General features: G+C 45.3%; 1 protein-coding gene and 1 long non-coding RNA gene across 7 annotated transcripts in view; both read left to right on the top strand.

Moving 5' to 3' along the window:
- The window catches only part of LOC149977452 (uncharacterized), a 1012103-nt gene that overhangs the window by 414146 nt on the left and 579403 nt on the right, over nt 1-18554 (top strand). The window lies entirely within an intron of this gene.
- Nucleotides 1-18554, top strand: part of LOC110490036 (MAGUK p55 subfamily member 7) — a 268418-nt gene that overhangs the window by 102432 nt on the left and 147432 nt on the right. For all 6 annotated transcript variants that reach the window (XR_016486670.1, XM_036944340.2, XM_036944342.2 and 3 more), the window contains one exon: nt 8263-8381. Coding sequence is in view for 5 of the 6 variants with exons in the window: in XM_036944340.2 (XP_036800235.2) it covers nt 8263-8381 (119 nt within the window). In the remaining variant the exon portion in view is untranslated. The remainder of the gene's footprint in view (nt 1-8262; nt 8382-18554) is intronic.

Raw genomic sequence — 18554 nt, 5'->3', positions numbered from 1 at the left:
TGTCTTGCTAATTGCCAATAATTTCCACCTGTTGTCTATTCCATTTGCACAACAGCATGTGAAATTCATTGTCAATCAGTGTTGCTTCCTAAGTGGACAGTTTCACACTTCTGATTTCACAGAAGTGTGATTGACTTGGAGTTACATTGTGTTGTTTAAGTGTTCCCTTTATTTTTTTGAGCAGTGTATAATTAACAAGTGAGTGGCTAATATTGTCACGCATCAGAATTTTCTTGATTTAATCTTGTCTTTACATATACTAAATAATATATGTGTGAAATTAGTTTTTATTTAGGATGGACCATTATCATGAACCTGTCTCGAAACGGGCAGAAGGAAAAAATACATGTCATCTATGCACTTAAATAGTGAATGGAGGACGCTTTTCCCATCGTTAGTTTTCATCCCAGACAGGTAGATTATATTCCTGTTGTAAAGGTAAGCAGTGTGCTTAATATTAGGAAAGTTGAGAAATAAATATAGTAGGTCTAGCCTATAGAAGCTGATGGGATCCTCCTCTTTTTAATAGAGGTTTTCTCGCGCAATTGCATAGCCTATAGAAATGTTGCGCAACATGAGCTCATGGGCTCTCATGAAATGTTTGATTATATTTTTGATGACATTTGCATTGATGTCTGAGTGATTAGAGGGACAATAGAGTGCTGAGTACCAGGCAGTTAGCAAGTTTGGTAGGCTACTAATGACCATCAGCAGCATCAGAGTTTGGAGAAGCCTAATTACCGTGACTAAACGATCCCGTGAAATTTGACAGCCTTCATGACTTGTGACCACTGGTGTGGCGGTAACGGATACCCCAACAGCCCTAGTCACAACCAGTTTTATTAACAGTAATTAGTCTTGGAAAAGTGTTGAGACTGAGCCAGTTGTCCCAATGCCATCTGAAAAAGGTAACATTTCACTTAACAATTTAGGAGTGTTGGCCTGTTGAAAGAGAGAAAGGTTACTAAAAGCCACTAATAGTGGAGAGTTCTGTCTCTCTCGTTCTCCCCTCTCTCATTATCTCGTTCTCTCTCCTCTCCCTTCTCTAAGTGTGCTGCTGTAGTCTGTTAGAGGCCTGAGGTTTTCTGTCCTTCCCGGTGGATATTCTAAATGAAGAGCTAAATCATTTCTACTACACATTATTAGACTACACAGACTGCAGCTGCTGCCTCCCTCCTTCCTTCATCTCTCTCTATCTCTCTCGCTCTCGCTCTTCTGCCTCCCTCCCACCTTTTCAGACAGCAGACAGGCTTGAAACATGTTCGCAGTAGAGCCATGTTTCAAACGCTGACCCCGAAGAGGTCCCATGTGTTGTCATGTTTTTTTTCTCCAGAAAGGAGAGAGTGAGAGAGCATTTTTCTCTCAATAAATCCCTGACAGATATACGTTGGAGACTAATAATTCATTCAACACCTGCAAGTCAAGAGGAGAGTGGTAGGAGGAGGGGAGGAACAGGGGTAAAGAGGGGAGAGGGAAGAGCGCGGAGAGGGGGAGAGAGGAGAGGAGGGGAAACCAAGCTGGAATCCAACGTTCATTTACTTTATTTGTTTCAGAGGAACAAGTTCATTTTCACCACTCTCTATCCCCCTGTCTCTCCCTCTGTCTCGCTCTCTCCCCCTCCCCATCGTTCTTTCTCTCTCTCTCTCTGTCTCGCTGTCCTTCGCTCTCCCCATCTCTCTCTCTCTCTCTCTCTTTTTCCAGCCCTCCCCTTTCTATGTTCTTAAAAATCTCCCCCCAGATCCCATGCAGCGAATCATAAAAACACTATTGTTAATTAACATAACTCAAACAGTCCTGGCACGGCAGCCGACAGGTGTGTTGTGTGCCATAGAAGTCAGTGTGTAATTCTGATGGGCATATTTCATATTTGAATGTACTCCTCCTACCGGCCGTGTTGTATTAGCCCTGTGTAATTACCATGGTTGTGTCCCAAATGGCACCCTATTCCGTATACTTTTGATAGGGCTCTGGCAGCTTAGAGTTCTGCTCCAGACCCAACCCAAGACCACTGCCCCACTGTGACTATGAATCCAATAAGGATTTTGTTTAATTCATTTCTTTGTTGAATTTCTTATTTTAAAGAAAAGGCTCTGAATCTGAAAACACTGTTATTTTGTCTTGACCGCTCTAGAGGTGTGGGCGTGTGAGGGGAAGCTGGGCTAGTTCTTCTTCAGCAGAGTGTGGTCACCATTTCCCCTTACTGTAAACCACCTGGAGGCCTTCAGACATAGAAATAGAATGGGAATGTCCATTCTAGTAATTCTATTTCTATGGCCTTAGCCCTCTCTGGACCCTGGCTACACCTATAGCCCTCTAGACCAGGGTGCTCCAGTCCATTACTGTATGGATGTTCTAATTAGCATAGTTCTATGCCCTCAGCAGTCCTTTCTGCGCTGCCTCTCAGCAGGCTGCTCCCACCACTACGTTGCCCCAGGCTGAACATCTGGCTCTGGTCAAAAGTAGTGTACTATATAGGGAATAGTGTGCCATTTTGAGACGCAACACATTACTGTTTCTACAACATAACAAAACCCAGTGGCTGGTCAGTCCGCGTCGACAGTCCACCCTGGCAGGTCAGGACCCAGCCCATTAGTCCAGCCACTTAGGGACCTGAGAGGGGCCAGACTGAGACAAGCCAAGCCAAGCTGGCCGGAGCCAAGCCATGTTTGGAGAAAACAAGCGTGCTGCTCGCCCTTTGGTGGTGGTGATGGCTACTAGCTTGGCCTGGTCTGTTCTCTCTCTCTACTCTCTCTCTCCACCTCTTTCTCTCTCTTTCTTTCACTCTCCCCCTCCCTCTCTCTCTCTCTCTCTCTCTCTCCCCCTATCTATCTCCCCCTCTACTTTCTTACTTCCTCTCCCCTTCCCCTCTCTATCTCCCTATTTCTCCCTCACTTTTTCTCTCTCTCTCTCTCTCTCTCTCTGGCTGGAGTGTCCGATATCACAGCTCTGTACAGGGCAGTCCGGTCGCCTTGGTCTCTCTCTGGCTCTCTGTCCAACACACAGTTCAGCTCAGCCTTGCTCGGCTCCAACCCCACTTTCAACTGACTTTGTGGTACTTTTGTTTCTTTTTTTTTGTTTCTCTCTCTCTCCTCCCAACTGCTGTTGTTCCATGCTCCTTACACACACTGTTGTTAGTCAGTTCAGCCTCAGCCTCGCACCCTGACCCAATGACCAGCATGACCCAGTAGTAACAGTTACTATTCTAACGTTTAAGAGTCTATAGCATTGATCTGTTCCCCAGATTTCACATGAATCAGGATGATCTTTATAGTTTTCCACGCTGTGTGGATGAGGTGGAGAGGAGAAGAGGGGAGGCAAGAGGAGGAGAGACCAAAGACCCCCAGACCAAAACACCTTATGAAGGGTCTGCTCTTGATTCCGTGGTGATTGCTTTTCCACATCTCTACCTCCCTCCCTCCCCTCCACCTCAGCCAGTGTACCTTTCAATTTTATAATATGACATGACTGTTCGGATTTCCAAGTTGTGAATTAATGCGAGAAACAGATGTCCCTGTAGCTAGCCTGTAGGCTGTTGTAGTTGGCAGCTTGTAGCTGGACCTGTAGGTTTTAGGTCCAGGGCTTGGAAGGTCAGGACAGAGACCCCAGGCATACAGGGCTGTAAGCTTACCACACTCAACTCTCTCACCTCTATCTTCGGGCTCTCCCTTTTTCTCTCATGTCCACTCTCTCTCTATTTCTATCTCTGCTTATCTCTGGGGTGTTAACATTACACAGAGGAAGATGTTATCTTCATACATCCTATGTCTATCTGTGTCTTCGGAAGTCCAAGGACCGTAAAGAACACACATCCAAATCTAAACCAGAGCAGTTAGTAACATATGACAATTCTCTCTCTCACAGCAGCCTCATGAACTCAGCCACTGTCTGTCCCAAAGTGTCTTATGATTACCCCCACCAACTACACACATCCCTTCCTGCATCCTTCCTCCCTTCCCTGGCTTGGTCTGTCAGTCAGGGGATGAGTGTTTTCAATCAATCACTTTGGGAATTAATGTTTCCACTTCAGTTCAGCTCAGTCCACTCTAGAGAAGTCCTTCAATTCAATACATGTTCCTGATTGTGCATGAGAGTGAGTCAGTGTTAATAGTTTCTCAGTGAGGGTGTTGGAGGTTTCTGTGTGTGGTCAGAGTGAGTGTTAGGTATGTGTCTGTGAGGGATGTTAAATTAAGAGTTTTGCTCTCTGTGTGTGTGTGTGTGTATGTGTGCGTAAGCCAAGCGTTGTCTGGGCTATAGGAGGGCTGTTGCTAGGGCGTGCACAATTACCGTATAACTGTGTAATCGACGGTTATGGATGAAAACCATCATGAAAATATAATAAAATAACAGTCGTAACCATTTGGGTGGGCGGGGGGGTATGAACAGCTGACTGAATGACCACAATGCAGCAGCACACATATAAATATAATGAATGGAACGGGCTTGGAACCTCTAACCCTGGCAATTTGGCAGGTAAAACCATGGGTGCAATCACAATGGCTGCCTGGTATTGTGATGCAATTATTTCCATGGTAATGTAGAATGTTCACTCAAATTATATTAACTGATATGGCTCATGCAGGGGAATGTATTTTTTGTAATGTCAGTTGAGTTGAATCAACAAATCACAGCACATATTTTACTTCCTGCTTTGCTCCTATTGGTACACTCGCAATTGCCGCCAATCCACCTATTATGTCTTCATTGACTTGAATGGGGACGCCCGTTCTATTCATTCCATTTCTATAGCAGCACATGCAGTCAGGAGCGGAGGAGAGGAGAAAGTGTTTGTCTATTTTTTTGCTATTCTAGCAGTTATTACGGTGACCGTGGTCATTTGGCTAGCCATTTACCGTCATCCAAAAGGCCCTCGTCAAAGTGCACTAGTGGGGAATAGGGTGCCATTTTGGCTGCAGCCTTTGTGTTCCCTCAGACGGTTGTTCCCCTGATCTTAATCTGGTTCTCTTTAAATATAATTTCATAAAATCCCTTCTTCTAAGCCAGGGAGTAAGCCAGTTGAGTCCCTGTGGAGTTGTCTGCTGCTGTTTGTTTTAAGGGGATTGAGATGGTCTGTGGTTCAGATGGACACTGAGTAGCTTTTAATTCAGCACCAGGGCCAGACACTGACCTACTCACCAGGCAGCATAGACCTAGACCAGACCCAATACACTACTTAGACCCTTAGACACTACTTAGACCCTTAGACTGTTCCAGAATACACTGAGTATACCAAACAGTAGGAACATCTTCCTAATACTGAGTTGCACTACCCCCCCCCCCCCCCCCCCCCCTTCCCTCAGAACAGCTTGAATTCCTCAGGGCATGGACTCTACAAGGTGTCGAAAGCACTGTCGAAAGCACTCCACAGAGATGCTGGCCTGTTTTGACTCCAATGCTTCCCACAGTTGAATTAAGCTGGCTGGATGTTCTTTGGGGGGTGGACCATTCTTGATACAGAAAGGCACTTAAATGTTTTTTCTTTCCCATTCGCCCTCTGAATGGCACACATATACAATCCATGTCTCAATTGTCTCGAGGCTTAAAAATCCTTCTTTAATCCTTAAGAGTCTATTCTGTTGTGTGCCAACAAAAATAAGGGGTGAAACATTTCCACAAAAAAAAACAAATATTTCCTGAGCTTTCTTATACCTCCAAGATATAGGACAGACACTTCAAAACCTTACCCTAGCTTTCTGATGTGTGCCAACAGAAACGGCGGCTGGAACCAAAAATCTCAACATTTCCTCCTCTCTCTCTATTATTCATTTTTAGACTGTCTTTTTTTCCCCATTTATGAATGTGTTATTCAATGTGTTTCTATGGGCTAAGTAGTAAAGGCTAAATTGAACTGCTTCACATTTTAGAGGTTAACTAACCTGTTTCCTCACCTTCATCTACACTGATTGAAGTGGATTTAACAAGTGACACCAATAAGGGATCGAAGCTTTCACCTGGATTCACCTGGTCAGTCTGTGTCATGGAAAGAGCAGGTGTTCTTATTGTTTTGTATACCGGTCAAAAGTTTTAGAACACCTACTCATTCAATGGTTTTTCTTTATTTTTACTATTTTCTACATTGTGAAATAGTAGTGAAGACATCAAAACAACAAAATAACGCATATGGAATCATGTAGTAACCAAACAAGTGTTAATCAAATCAAAATATATTTTATATTTGAGATCCTTCAAATAGCCACCCGTTGCCTTGATAACAGCTTTGCACACTCTTGGCATTCTCTCAACGAGCTTCATGAGGTAGTCACCTGGAATGCATTTCAATTAACAGGTGTGGGATTTCTTTCCTTCTTAATGCGTTTGAGCCAATCAGTTGTGTTGTGACAAGGTAGTGGGGTATACAGAAGATAGCCCTATTGGGTAAAAGACCAAGTCCGTATTATGGCAAGAGCTCAAATAACCAAAGAGAAACGACAGTCCATCATTACTCTAAGACATGAAGGTCAGTCAATAGGGAACATTTCAAGAACTTTGAATGTTTCTTCAAGTACAGTCGCAAAAACCATCAAGTGCTATGATGAAACTGGCTATCATGACGAGGAGGAGTAGTAGGAAGGATCGGAGGACCAATGTGCAAAATAATAAACGGAAAATAATCACCCACAACTCAAAAGTGAAACCAGACTACCTAAGTATGGTTCTCAATCAGGGACAACGATTGACAGCTGCCTCTGATTGAGAACCATATCATACCAAACACAGAAATCCCAAAACATAGAAAAGGGAACATAGACAACCCACCCAACTCACGCCCTGACCATACTAAAACAAAGACATAACAAAAGAACTAAGGTCAGAACGTGACACACATCTCAACATCAACTGTTCAGAGGAGACGTTTCACAAAGACACGGCGGCTGGAACCAAAAAGGAGAAATTTCCACCGGTCTAATTTCTTTTGCTCGTGTTTCCTGGTTCAATCAAGTCTCTTCTTCTTAATGGTGTCCTTTAGTAGTGGGTGAACGGATGATCTCTGCATGTCTATTTCCCACCGTAAAGCATGGAGTAGGAGGTGTTATGGTGTGGGGGTGCTTTGCTGGTGACACTGTCTGTGATTTATTTTGAATTAAAGGCACACGTAACCAGCATGGCCACCACAGCATTCTGCAGCGATACGTCATCCCATCTGGTTTGCACTTAGTGGGACTATAATTTGTTTTTCAACAGGACAATGACTTTTATCAAGTGATGGAGTGCTGCATCAGATGACATGGCCTCCCCGACCTCAACCAAATTGAGATGGTTTGGGATGAGTCGGACCGCAGAGTGAAGGAAAAGCAGCCAACAAGTGCTCAGCATATGTGGGCACTCTTTCAAGACTGTTGGGAAAGCATTCCAGGTGAAGCTGGTTGAGAGAATGCCAAGAGTGCGCAAAGCTGTCATGAAGGCAATGGGTGGCTATTTGAAGAATCTCAAATATAAAATATATATTGATTTGTTTATTATCATTTTGGTTACTACATGATTCCATGTGTTATTTCATAGTTTTGATGTCTTCACTCTTATTCTACAATGTAGAAAATAGTAAAAATAAAGAAAAACCCTTGAATGAGTAGATGTTTTACCTTTGACCGGTAGTGTATGGTCCCAATACAACCACGCTCCACTTAGTTCTAGGACAGCAGGTCTTAGACTGAGGCATTTCCATCCAGACCCAATACTCGACCGACAATTACACTCACTAAAGGGTTTCCAGAACCAAAACAGCCAGTACTTAACCAGAATACTGAGGCCCTTTCAGACTCAAAAACTAGAACCCTTGTAATAAAGTTGAAAAAATACTTGAATTGGGATAAAAGTTAAAATTGTATTTCAGTACAGACTGAGATTGATTTATTTGTGGGATTAATTGCATGTGTGTGACATTGACTGTGGAGTTCCTGGAACAACAAGAAGTGCTGAGACAAAGGCAGGTAGTGCCGAGCCGTGAGAGGAAGTGGCTTATTGCCTCCTGCTGACCTGTTCTGGTCTTGTCCAGTGAAGGACTCTCTGTAGACATGAGCAACTCAACACCATGGTCGCTTTAACCTGGGTTGGTGATACTTTCTAGAACTTCCTTCCCCCCTCATCTTCCCCTTGAGAACTTTGAGGGTATTTAGCTATTTGTGTCTGTGTGTGCGAATGTGTTTGAGTGTGTCTGTCTGTCTTTCTGTCTCTGTGTGTGTGTTTTGTTTGTCTCTCACAGTGTGTGTTATCTGATGACCGCTGACTGTGTCGTTTCCTCCTCTTTCCCTCTCTTTGTGCCTCCAGATCTGTATGAGCTGCTGTCTGCCCTGCCCTCCCAGCTCCAGCCCCATGTTGACAGCCCGGACGACAGCACCTTTATACACGACATGTTCGGAGAGAGGAGCCTCCACTCGCTGGTCAAGGTAAACCTACTCTACGTCTTCCTATTTTCCGCTCTTCATCCTCTAAAGAGGGGTGTGTGTGTGTGCGCATGCTTGCATGTGTATGTAAGGGTAGCGTTAGGATCATCAAGAGATCCCTCCCTTTATTCTTCTCTCTCTCCCCCTCTCCTTTTCTTTGTTCTACACTTTAAAAAAAGGCGATATCTAGAACCAAAAAGGGTTCTCCGGCTGTCCCCATAGGAGAACCCTTTGAAGGACCCCTTTTTGTTCCAGATTAGAACCCTTTTGGGTTCCATGTAGACCCCTTTCCACAGAGGGTTTTACACAGAGCCAAAAATAGTTCTACATGGAACCAAAATGGGTTCTCCTATGGGAACAACCACAGAACCCTTTTTTTCGAAGAGTTTACTCTTTCTTTGTCTTTTTGCCTCCCTCCATCTCTCTCACCTATCATGTCTCTCTCCCTTTCTCTCACACACACTCCTCCTTCTTTCTCAGTCAACCTCTCCTCCTCTCTCTCTCAAGTCACTGTCTCCTTTCCTCCTCTCTCTCTATCTGAAGTGGTGCTCTGGGCCAGGCCAGGCGGCAGGGTTGTTGAAACAGATAGCTCCGGAGATGAGGAGATGAGCACACTTGATAACTTTATTTCTCTGGCAAACAGTTCTAACGAGGGAACCACATGCCTTCAGTACAGCAGGCTGCAGTCTGCCTGCAGTTTGTCTGTCCCCCTCTCTGTGTGTGTCTGCAGACTACAGCAGCCTTCTGTACTGTAGTCAGCAGCACCACTCCTCCCTCTATTCTGTAATTCATCCCTCTATCCTCCCTCTATTTATTTACTCTCCCTCTATTCCTCCCTCTGTTCTTAGGGACAAAGCCCAGGGTTTACATGCAGTATCAGCCTCCACGACTAGTGCTCACTTTTCTTCTTTTCATTTTTAGTATTACGTTTACAGGTGTGTAGTTTGAGATTTTGGCAATTATTTGTCTACTGCAGATGAACTAAGTACTGAAGTACTGTAAAAAAAATAAAAAGGTCAGTCAGTAGCAGCCAGTTTTTGACCAGTCTGTTTGGCTGCCATCTTTGTGTCATAGACAAGGGAAGGGAGGGGGAGAGAAAATTGACATAATATTTTTCCTCCCCTCACTATAGAAACCTTTTCTCTATTAGCACGTGTTTGTCCAGGATCCAGGTTCTGCTTTGCCAACGCAAGCAATGTGTTTGTATGGGTGCATCGTGAATGGCACCCTATTCCCTATAGTGCACTACTTTATAGGGAATAATGTGTGACTTAAGACACATTTATGAAATAGCTCAGATGCTTGGGTAAAGACCTGAGGTTGACTTAGGAAACCAAACAGGGACATGTTATGCTCAGTTTGTTATGCATGACTTTGGACTAAGGCATTTTCACCAGATAATGATGGGTAGGTCTGCATATGTTCAAAGTGCAGATTGTGTCAGCCCAAAGAAAAGCTAATGTAAAATGGTACAGATATAATTATGGTAAAGATTGTGGTCACATTTCCATAACATTTAGACAGGCATGTGGGTGGACCTCACCTGGGGCCTCATTTATAAACGTTGCGTAGGCACAAAAGAAGGTGTACGCCACTTTCTAAGCAAACTTGACGGGAGAATGTGCGGTCCTCCACGGACACTTTGACCTATACATACGCACATAAACTGGAGAAATGAGAAACTGCAGAAGGATGAAACTCGAGAAACGGTGTGAAATTGATACCATTGTGTAAAATAAATTGAAATTATTACCTCACGTATTATATGTGACGAGTTCCCTGGAGTGCACATAAAAAAAACACACACACAAAAACATGATTTAGGATATTAAATACAAACGGAGATATCGGTTTTTGCAAAAGAACCCCTCAAATATGTTGTACAGTTTAATTGGGAATCATATTTAATTGGATCTGTAATTATTAAACAATACTTGCATGTTATTAAATGTATTCTCATAAATAATAAGGTAAACAGTAGGACAATTTACGATGAAACTAAGCTGTTTTCGATGTCTCAGTCGGGCAGATACGTGTGCGCAGTTTCATATATTGTTATCACATGTTCGTTGCGCAGAACTGTCAATGTGATAATGGCCCTGTCATTGTCAGTTACAATCAGGTTAATTACCACACCTTGTAGTGAGTGGGTGTTGGTGGCAGGGAAGTCAGGCGCAGGAGAACGAACTTCGTATAAAATGGAGTCGTTTAATAAGTGCTGACTGAACTCCAAAAAACAAAATATATCAAAATAACAAAGTGGGTGCAAAACCCGTCGCACACCAACACATACTAGCGCAATCACATACAATAAAACAATCTCCGACAAGGCCATGAGGGGAAACAGAGGGTTAAATACACAACATGTAATTGATGGGATTGGAACCAGGTGTGAAGGAAGACAAGACAAAACCAATGGAAAATGAAAAGATGGATCAGTAATGGCTAGAAGGTCAGTGACGTCGACCACCGAACACCGCCCAAACAAGGAGAGGGACTGACTTCGGCGGAAGTCGTGACACACCTGAAGGTGTTATGCAATTGGGTAGCTTTGACAATCAAATGGGTGGGTATAAAAAGGCATGCAATTACAATATGTAATGACACACAATGGCTGCTTTGGCTCTGTTGGAAGATTTGGCGATTGGAAGAATTCGGAGAGAGCGAATTTTCAGAGACGATGATGAGTGAGCCGGTTCCGATTACCAAGAGATGTTATCGTGGATCTCTGTGCTGTAGTGGGCCCAGCTTTACAGAAGAAGCACCCGCAGAATCCAAGCTGTGCCTGTCCCACTCCAACTCCTTGGCAACCACTTCAACTCCTTGGCAACCTCGTTAATAGCGTCGATGGTGTCTCTCTGCGTTTGCAGGACTGCATCTGTGAGGACACGGCCGCTGGAGGGTTGTGACGGACGAGGTGCAGTGGAGACGCTGGGGCTGGGCGCACTCAGCTCCTGCTCAGATGCAGCACCTCCGACCCCGCTGGAACACTCAGCTCCTGCTCAGATGCAGCACCTCCGACCCCGCTGGAACACTCAGCTCCTGCTCAGATGCAGCACCTCCGACCCCGCTGGAACACTCAGCTCCTGCTCAGATGCAGCACCTCCGACCCCGCTGGAACACTCAGCTCCTGCTCAGATGCAGCACCTCCGACGCCGCTGGAACACGCAGCGACTAAAAACAATTAGATGTTACAATTGTATGTGTAAATACATGTTTAAACACAACTTGAATACATTTGGTTTACTCTATTCAAACGAGGGAATACTAATTACACATCATCCGGTGCGTCTTGCATGTCCGTGTCCCCCTCCACCTCCGTCACTACTCCACTCAGGAGGGATCCCTCTTAATAACGGCAAGTCGCTCATCAAGGGGGTTGAGCTCCGATATCCCCTTTCCGCCGCCTGTGGCACAAACACTTTGTCTGTGTAAGGCTGTGCGCTTTTTTGGCCTCCACTTTTATGTCGAATCACTTCTTTTTCATTTCTGAGGATCTGACCTTCTGAGCCAGCAGCATTCACAGCGTCCGCCACATGCTGCCACTCTAACACCCTTTTGGCATTTGTAACGCCCACATGTCCACCAAACAATATATTTTTTCTTGCTTCAACCTCCCCTACAATAACTTCCATTTCACACTGGGCAATTTTTTTTTTCTTTGCCTTTGTCTGGATTTGCTGTCATTGTCTTCATGCAGTTTGGATTAATATTAATTAGGGGCGTTTGACTGACTATTTATTGACAACTATGGGCGTTTGCGTGCGCCAAATTTCACGTGCGCCAAGTTGATTGTGATTTATAAAGGGAAACCGCCGTGGGACGTGCGTGCTCACTGTTATATAAATCTGAATGTTTGTGCGTAAGCACTTTCTGCGTTTCGTCCATACGCCACCTTTTGATGTGAATCCTCCCCACAGTTGAATATATGAGGCCTCTGGTCTTTGACCCCACAGGATCATGGCTGATCGGGGTTATTCCCTATTATACATCTCTCCTGGGGAAGGAAACTCTGTCTGTCTGTGTGGGGAAAGTGATATGTTCATGTTCCCTTACTGCTTCCCAATCCTAAACCCTGAAAGACCTCAAAGCCTGTGTCTATTCACAGTGACAGACCTCAGGCTGTTGAAGTTGTTGAGTCTTGGCTTTGCAGTAGCTGTAGTTCCCCAATAGGGGGAGTCTGTTAAGAGAAAGGAAAACCTCAACTACCCATTGCCAGCTACTGAGTCTCAATAGAACAGTGCAGGTAGATGGGACCTGAATTGACTGGGATAAGTGTTTTGGGTTTCGGGAAATGCCAGTCTGATGTGTGAGTCTGAGAGACTGGTGGCTGGTGAGGAGCCAACAGAGCAAATATAAGAAGTCATACACTCCTTCTCCTCCTTTCTTCCACCTCTCTCTCTTAAAAAAGGTTTGAAACGTTCAACAGAGGAGAGCCCACCGACAAGCTATGTGATTGTCAAGGGCTGACAGTTATGATTGGAAGGAGGGTGGGAGTGGGAAGAGGGCTCAGCGGGGGTTGCTTTTTTTTTTTAAATGTTTAATATTCTGAGTCCCGGTAATGAATTGGCACCAGCCACTTAGCAATGTGAATTCCACCACCACCATCAGGTCACCAACTTTCTGAGCCAACCTGTCACCGACTCCCTGCGACCGGCTGCCTGGCTCTCACACTGTGATTCGCGTCAGCTGCAATCTATAAATACCCACAAGATTTACAGCCTAATGTGGCCTGATTTGCCGTCGCTACTGTAGCGTAATATATACCCTATTAAAGAAGAATTATGTCCCGCCCCGGCCCGCCCAGCCGTGAAGCAGGGCAATAAGTCAGGGTGACGTGAAAGAGAGCACGCACATTTATCTTCTTCTTCCAAGACAAGACCATCTATATCTTTAGGTGTTCTTTGTTTCACTTTCTCTCTCTCTCTTTTCTCAAAGAAAGCTGAGTTGAATGAGCTGTTAGCGTGTCTTAGTAATGAAGGCTGAATGGAGGGGTGTTTGTTCTAATCCTGCTTTAGACAGACAGGCTGGCCTGTTACTGTGTGTTTCCTTCTTCCCTGGTACCCGAATGTCAGCCCGACAAACCCTGAGAGAGAGAGAGAGAGAGAGAGAGAGAGAGAGAGAGAGAGAGAGAGAGAGAGAGAGAGAGAGAGAGAGAGAGAGAGAGAGAGAGAGAGAGAGAGAGAGAGAGAGAGAGAGAGAGAGAGAGAGAGAGAGAGAGAGAGAGAGAGAGAGAGAGAGAGAGAGAGAGAGAGAGAGAGAGAGAGAGAGAGAGAGAGAGAGAGAGAGAGTGAGTGAGTGAGAGTACCGGACAACCCTCCCACCTTACAGGTGAGCCTGCCTGGCAGAAAGAAACCGCCGTTGCTCAGGTGAACATGGCTATGGTCAGTGACACCATTACCTTAAACCCTACTACCCAATCTCACACACACACTTCTGCAGATCCAGAGTTCACCCGTCACTACACAGGGCTGAGAAATAGAGGTATTGGAAGAGGCTAAAAGCAGGGAAAACATCCTAGTAATCTGACGTTTAAACAGCTCAGGCTGTTCCTGCTCATATGGTAACCATCAGGTCTCACCTGGGTTATTGTGGAGCATCGAATGGCTGGGTGCCTGGTTAGGACTGAATCCCTAGCAGAGCTAGAAGAAGACCGAGAGGGAGGGAGGGAGAAAGTGATAGCGAGAGAGGGGTTGCACTGCGTTTCCCAAACTAGGGGTCGTGGCTTCCCAATGAACTCTCTGAACATCCCAATACCTTTCTGATGCATTTCAAACCATACTTCTTTCAGATTGAAATACTATTGCAAATCAGTTTTTAAATTTTTTGATAGACTTTCATAGCTCCAATTTTAAAAATGTAGTCGTTGATTACATCACTTTTTTTTTTACATGTTGAGGTTGTGCAAAATGCCCTTCCAGACAGACAGTAGGGCCCCTAGCGTCCCTGTTAATCAGATTATGTCATAGGGTTGAAACAAATATTGTCTAATATAGTCTTTCAGTCGAGGCCAAGTTCACAGAGTTTGCATCCCAAATGGCACCCCATTCCCATTATAGTGCACTTTGACCAGGGACCCATAGCACACTATATATTGAATAGGGTGCAATTTGGGATGCATCCAGAGCCTCTGCACAGTGCACTACTTTGCAGACTTTTAATCGGCACGGCAACGGCCCCAGCTGCATGACAGAAAGTAGAGCCTGTACTGGATCTGTAATAGCCCGGTGTGTGTTTCCGAGCTAAAACGACACAGACATTCTTCTTCCTTTCAAATTAAAGTGAGTTACTCAAGTGTGCTTTCTATAAATTCCTCCCTTTCTTACTGTTCCCTCGCCAAGTTCCTCGCTCCACAAAAAGCCACAGGAAATATAATACAACGTTCAATTTCCACCTGAATCAGGTGCGGGGTGGTCGGAGACCAACTTTCTGTCAGCAGGCCTTCAGCGTGAGCCCTGAGCAGCCTCGTTTGTGGTCGGTCAGTTTTCCTTTAATTCTGCTCTAGTTAGATGCTAATAGGCTAGGCTTGGCAGTCAGTCATCTGCATCCTAAGTGGCACCCTATTCCCTATATAGTGCACTACTTTTGACCAGGATCCATAGGGCTATGGTCAAAAGTAGTGCATTATATAGGGAATACGGTGCCATTTGCGATGAAGCCTCACTTGCTTCCCTCCCTGATATAAATAAAATGAAATTGTATTTGTCACATGCACTGAATTACAACAGGTAGACCTTACAGTGACATGCTTACAAGCCCTTAACCAACAATGCAATTTTAAGAAAAATACAAAAATGTGTCAATATGTCAACCAGTCAGTCGAGGTAATTGAGGTAATATATACATTTAGGTAGAGTTTTTAAAGTGACAATGCATAGATAATAACAGAGAGTAGCAGCAACGTAAAGGGGGGGGGGGGGGGATGGGGGCAGTGCAAATAGACTGGGTAGCCATATGATTAGATGTTCAGGAGTTTTGTGGCTTGGGGGTAGAACCCTCTTGGACCTAGACTTGGTGCTCCGGTACCGCTTGCCGTGCGGTATCAGAGAGAACAGTCTATGACTAGGGTGGCTGGAGTCTTTAACAATTTTTAGGGCCTTCCTCTGACACCGCCTGGTATAGTCGTCCTGGATGGCAGGAGGCTTGGCCCCAGTGATGTACTGGGCCGTACGCACTACCCTCTGTAGTGCCTTGCGGTCGGAGGTCGACCAGTTGCCATACCAGGCAGTGATGCAACCCGTCGCTATGCTCTCGATGGTGCAGCTGTAGAACCTTTTGAGGATCTGAGGACCCATGTCAAATCTTTTCCGTCTCCTGAGGGGGAATAGGTTGTGTCATGCCCTCTTCACGACTGTCTTGGTGTGCTTGGACCATGTTAGTTTGTTGATGATGTGGATGCCAAAGAACTTGAAGCTCTCAACCTGCTCCACTACAGCCCTCCGATGAGAATCGGGGCGTGCTCGTAGGGAGAGGTTGTTGTCCTTGCACCACATGGTCAGGTCTCTGACCTCCTCCCTATAGGCTGTCTCATCGTCGGCGGCGATCAGGCTGTTGTGTCATTGGCAAACTTAATGATGGTGTTGCAAGCACCCCTGAGAGGCACCCGTGTTGAGGATCAGCGTGGCGGATGTGTTGTTTCCTATCCTTACCACCTGGGGGCGGCCCGTTATGAAGTCGATTATCCAATTGCAGAGGGAGGTGTTTAGTCCCAGGGTCCTTAGCTTAGTGATGAGCTTTGAGGGCACTACGGTGTTGAACGCTGAGCTGTAGTCAATGAATAGAGTTCTCGCATAGGTGTTCCTTTTGTCCAGGTGTGAAAGGGCAGTGTGGAGTGCAATAGAGATTGCATCATCTGTGGATCTGTTGGGGCAGTATGAAAATTGGAGTGGGTCTAGTGTTTCTGGGAAAATGGTGTTGATGTTGACCAGCCTTTCAAAGCACTTCATGGCTTCAGACGTGAGTGCTACGGGTCTGTAGTTATTTAGGCAGGTTACCTTAGTAATCTTGGGTACAGGGACTATGGTGGTCTGCTTGAAACATGTTGCTATTACAGACTCCGACCGGGAGAGGTCGCAAAATGTCAGTGAAGACACTTGCCAGTATACTGTAGAGCTCTTGAAGTGGTCGTGAGCTGTTTGCTCTTCAAATGCTGAAATGCTTTAATGACATGGAAAGGTGCCTTAGCGTTGGCTCGTTAGAGATGTACATTAGCTTTAGTTGAAGTCTCTGGTGCATTTGACTAGTTTGTGGTCATTGCATATATGGTCTCACTTGAACTGGAATGTAATGATTCCATGGATTAGTCACTTAATATAATTTATATGGTCAAACAAATGATTTGACGGCAGTCCTAGTCATAAAAACACAACCATGACATAGGCCTAGGCTGCACACAAATTGGGCTACATAGAATGTTTCCAAGCAGCAACAGTCAGGAGAACATATGCATAGGAAGACTAGGGCAAGGGTTCACCAGCCATAGGCTGCCCTCTCCACCTCCTCTCTACCTCAGACAGTGTCTGTGTCTGATCCTGGACCTGTCTACAGACCTCACCCCATCCAGCCCTCCAGCACTACTGGGAGATCCCAGGAAGGACATTGTTTCAATCCTCCTGGCTTAGCTCCTAGCTTCAGAATGTACAGTATACCCTCTGAGCCATCTAAACCCTGCACGACACATACACACACACACACACACACACATACACACACACACAGACTCCAATACCCCACACCCTGTACGGCCACACAGCAATAAAAAGCAGCTAATCGTCTCTGGGTCTGGGGCTCTGGGCTCGGCTCAGAAGCCTCCTCCAGCTGAGAGATCAACTCGTGCTGCCTGCGGTTAGCACATCCCTGGGTCAGGTTGCCGCTGAGCCCCTCATTTATTATTTAGGGGGAACGGGACCTCCTCTTAGGAACCTGAGCAAACACCTGAGGGTTGTGGAGGGAACGTTAGCCTCTGTCTGCATACGAAATGGAATCCTATTCACTACATAGTGCACTACTTTTGACCAGGGCCCCTAGCTCAAATGGCACCCTATTCCATATGTAGCACACTACTAATCCCTATGGGCCCTGGTCAAAGGTTGTGCACTACATAGGGAAAAGGGTGCCATTTTCCAAATGGGTCCAGGCTAAAACTGGTGCACTATATATGGAATAGGGTGCCATTTAGGATACAGACTCTTTCCTCTGGGTAACAAGACCCATGTGTAACTGTCCTCTCACTTGCCTGCGTCAGTTGTCACTGTATGCACCCTATAGATAAGGGCTGCCCATTTCCGGTCCTGGAGAAAGTTTTGTTTCTACCTGTTAGTCAATTGCACTCACCTGGTGTCCCAGGTCTGAATTAGTCCCTGATTAGAAGGGGAGGATGAAAACCAGACTTGTTTCGGCCCTCTGGGACCGGAATTGGGCAGCCCTGCTATAAATGAATTCACTTTTACACATAAAAACATAAATGCAATGTGCTTATTGTACATTGACAGACACTAATAACTGTAGAAGCTAAAGTGGTTCAATTTACTACGTTGCTCTTTAGAGAGTAGAGGCCTATACTTATTGACTTAAGTTAATTATTTATGGTTTAAAAAGCCCAATCGCATCTAAACTAAACCCGTTGTCCTCACAGCAACATTATACTCCGGTGCTTAGGCTGCCATCCAAACATTTTCTTATCTGTTCAATGGACAAGCGCAGTGTGACGTGTGAAACATCATGCTCAATGTAGACAAACAAGCTGCTACAGACAGAGCCAAGATCGAGCCAGACAGACAGACAGCGGACAGGGCCCAAAACAGAACGGGGTTGTGATAGGTACAGAAGGAAAAAAAGTAGAGAAAGTAGACAGGCTCACCCCAGTCATTCACCCAGACACGTGGCCTATTGAGCGTAGAATGGGTTGGCAACTCAAAGGCTTGAACCATGGCTGCTGGGTTTTTGGAGATCGATAATAGCTTGATTTACCATTTACCTATAGCTTCAACTTCTTGTCTCTTAGATATGAGTTGGCAGTCCACTACTCCAGGTTTAGGACTACTGTGGTGAACTGTCTGTGTGAAAACACCACAGTTATAACCTCTAACCTGGAACTAAAACACTGCTTCCTAGCTCCTACCACCTCCATTATGGGGATGTGTGTAGTTTATCCGCCATTTTGTCCTGAACGTTCTC

This window comes from Oncorhynchus mykiss, chromosome 15 (assembly GCF_057628025.1).
Source record: "Oncorhynchus mykiss isolate SJ-2025 chromosome 15, ASM5762802v1, whole genome shotgun sequence".
Classification (NCBI taxonomy): domain Eukaryota; kingdom Metazoa; phylum Chordata; class Actinopteri; order Salmoniformes; family Salmonidae; genus Oncorhynchus; species Oncorhynchus mykiss.
Note: the sequence above shows the minus strand (reverse complement) of the source record. Positions and strands in the feature narration are given on the sequence as shown.